Source organism: Sphaeroforma arctica (assembly GCF_001186125.1).
Source record: "Sphaeroforma arctica JP610 unplaced genomic scaffold supercont1.3832, whole genome shotgun sequence".
NCBI lineage: Eukaryota > Ichthyosporea > Ichthyophonida > Sphaeroforma > Sphaeroforma arctica.
The window spans coordinates 1-2,981 of NW_014036726.1; the positions used below are offsets into that span (position 1 = coordinate 1).

Here is a 2,981-nt window from a genome sequence, read left to right on the forward strand (position 1 = left end):
GTGTGTGTGTGTGTGTGTGTGTGTGTGTGTGTGTGTGTGTGTGTGTACATGGATACATGCACAGTAACCTACAACCATATTTTGCAACCGTCATGAATCAATATGAAAGCAATCAGATTGTAAGTTTGAATCCACTTGCTGACGAATTTATATTGATATTGTTTCTGTTCGTTGTATCGTGTTCATGTACATCAAAATTAGTTCGTTATGGCAGTTGTCACCTTAAAAAAGAAGTCTAGTTGTAATGCAAACGGTACCCTCTATTAGTAGTCCGTCATATGCTTGTCACCTGCTGTCGCTGAGGTTCAAAGCGCAATGATCTATACAGTTTCTATACAGTTAGTTGCGACAATTCCAATAACGAGCACGTGCTGGGTGTTTTGTAACACTGACTCCAATAGTGAGCACTAGCGGACTACTGCCCTTCCATCGCCGATTCTATGATATAAGCCTACTCTATACTATTGATTGCTGTTTGGAACATTCGTATATATGAACGAATTGAAAGTCATGATTTTCTACTTGATTTCAACTTTTACTCTGCTTCTTGCCAGTTCGTTTGTCGTTGAACACGAGCACGTATGTACTAATAGCTTGCAAGATATCAACAAGGCATTATATGTATTCAGCGGGTGTGCTGTTTCGTTGTTACTTTAGAGTTTTATTGGTTCGATTCTCGATCTGTGTGGGTTAAAAATTATGCTTTCAAGAATTGCAACATGGTGCGGTATCGAATGGTACCGCTGGAGGCTTCCATTTTTGTGCTGTCGTCCGCACTTCGACGCCTGTTTTCTTGTACTGGAACCCCTTGGGAAGCCAGCCGAGTTTGAACACATATACTTCCATCTCATCGGAGTATATTTTGCACTTCAGGCGTTTGGACTTGGGCATGCTGTTAGGGATAAAGAAAGGGGAGGCTGTGGGAGGGGATTATAAAAAATCTTGGAAATATGAATATTTCAACCTTATTGTGAGGTGCAGACCAGCAACTTGACACAATTATTGACATTCTGGCAATAGCAAAAAGATGACAGCAGACTCTCACCTTCTCAAGCCACTGATGTGCGTAATGATCCGCATGTCGATAAGATCATTAGCAGACATTTTTATATAACCGTACGGGTGCTTCGTACTCTTAGACATCAATGACCTGCGAAGAAAGGTACAATTTTTAGTCTGCCATGCAATAAGTGGGCGATGATATCAAAGTGTACGGAAAACAGAACACCCGCGAGAAAGGATCGATAAATGCAGTTTTCTCTAAGGGAGGTGAAAGCAAAAATGGATATCCTACGAATAGAAAAGCGCCGACTCGCAGTATATAATACAAATTCATCGTTGGTACAGTGTGCAGTTCCGCTAAAATACTAAAAATCCTAAAAATCACAGATAATACTTACTTTTTCTTTTTTTCCGGAACAACACACTGTTCCGACGACGAATTTGTGCTGTACACTGCAAGTTGCCGCTTTTCTATTCAGAGGGCATCCATCTTTGCTTTCACCTCCCTTAACGAAAACTGAATAACTTCGATCCGTTCTCGCTTCAACGGCATCGAAAGTATGACCTACAATAGCGACAAAAATGAATTATACCGGAATTTCAATATTTGATGTATAACAAAACTATTGCATTCATTCATCCTCTCTCGCACAAATGACACTAAATGTTCTACTACCATATATAGCCACCAAATTAAAATTAAACTTTAGGGTTTTAACGTATAGCTAAATTTTTCGAAATGTGTTAGTATGTGGCGTAAATGTAGCTATTTGACTTTGTGAGAATTTACTGAACCGATGAACAGCAAGAACAAGATTCACATTTAGTCCCATATACCTTTGCAAGCTCGTCGACCAACATCTGATATTCTTCACCTGTGCCGAAGCAGCCTGCGCTATGCAGCCGAGTGAGCTCATTCCGCAAACTCTCCTGCACAGGTAGACGCTAAGGTAAATATCATATAATATATCACTCACAAGATTAGAGCAAGATACTTGAGAGACTTTTCCAATGCGATGCAATAGCCCAACGAACCCTCACAACCCCCACTGAATTTTGTATATGTCTCGTTACTGGCTTGGCATTCTTTATTTACTATGTGTACGCACATCCAGTGATAACAATACTCCCCTTAGTAGAGCGATTAAACTTATACTTGTACGAGATTCTCGAAAATAGTACCATGGAACCCTGGGAAGCCTAGAACTGGCAACGCACATATGTTGCAGATAGATTCATATCGTTGTATACGATTAGCCAACTTATCGTTGTATACGATTAGCCGTTTCTGACAATCTTTGCGGGCATTACATATACACATATGTACCCTTTGCGGGTATCATATATATATATATATATACTCATGCTTAAGCTTTCCTGGAATCACATATATATGTGGTTGATTTTGGGATGGGACAATAATCTGTAATTCGGGTGCTTGTTATGTAATGTATGTTTTGGTGATGACATGACTAGTCGAGTATCGCTTTTACGTTACCTGAATCTCCAATAGCGTCTTCCCTGTAATAGTCGTATCCTCCTCAACTGCAGACTCTACCCAACCTCTGCTAGAACCTTCCGATTTCTCTCCACTAGTAGTGGACGACATATCAGAGTCAGGATCACAATCGTTCGACAAGGTCTGCCAGCTGTGTAGACAATCAACCCATTGAGATGAGCACAAACAAGTCTCGTGAACACTGCTTGCGGCTGGCATACAGAGACACTTCGTTGTGAGCGCAAATGTCTCACACGCGTGCTCAATTAAGTTTCAACTAAAAACGTCTGCAGCTACCAATATCTCACATCACACGTCATGCTTCGATATACATCTTCGTATCTTAAGCTATCTGAAAAACCATTCAGGTGGATCTGGACAAGTTGTGTATGCTTTATACATTTCAGATTTGTGTAGTCAAATACGCGAGTTAACAATATCTCAACGTACCTCCTGTAGAAATACGGCCTCCGGTCAGACT

The 2,981-nt window shown here is 40.6% G+C and overlaps 2 protein-coding genes across 2 annotated transcripts; both read right to left on the bottom strand.

The window, feature by feature from the left end:
- Positions 1-705: 705 nt before the first annotated feature.
- SARC_13854 (hypothetical protein) lies at positions 706-1,104 on the bottom strand (the record flags this gene model as incomplete). The annotated part of the gene is made up of 2 exons (XM_014292013.1): positions 706-892; positions 1,046-1,104. 2 exons carry the CDS (start codon positions 1,102-1,104, stop codon positions 706-708), a joined length of 246 nt encoding a protein of 81 aa, XP_014147488.1.
- A 373-nt stretch (positions 1,105-1,477) lies between these two features.
- Positions 1,478-2,611, bottom strand: SARC_13855 (hypothetical protein; the record flags this gene model as incomplete). Its single annotated transcript, XM_014292014.1, has 3 exons — positions 1,478-1,567; positions 1,840-1,932; positions 2,501-2,611. 3 exons carry the CDS (start codon positions 2,609-2,611, stop codon positions 1,478-1,480), a joined length of 294 nt encoding a protein of 97 aa, XP_014147489.1.
- Positions 2,612-2,981: the final 370 nt, after the last annotated feature.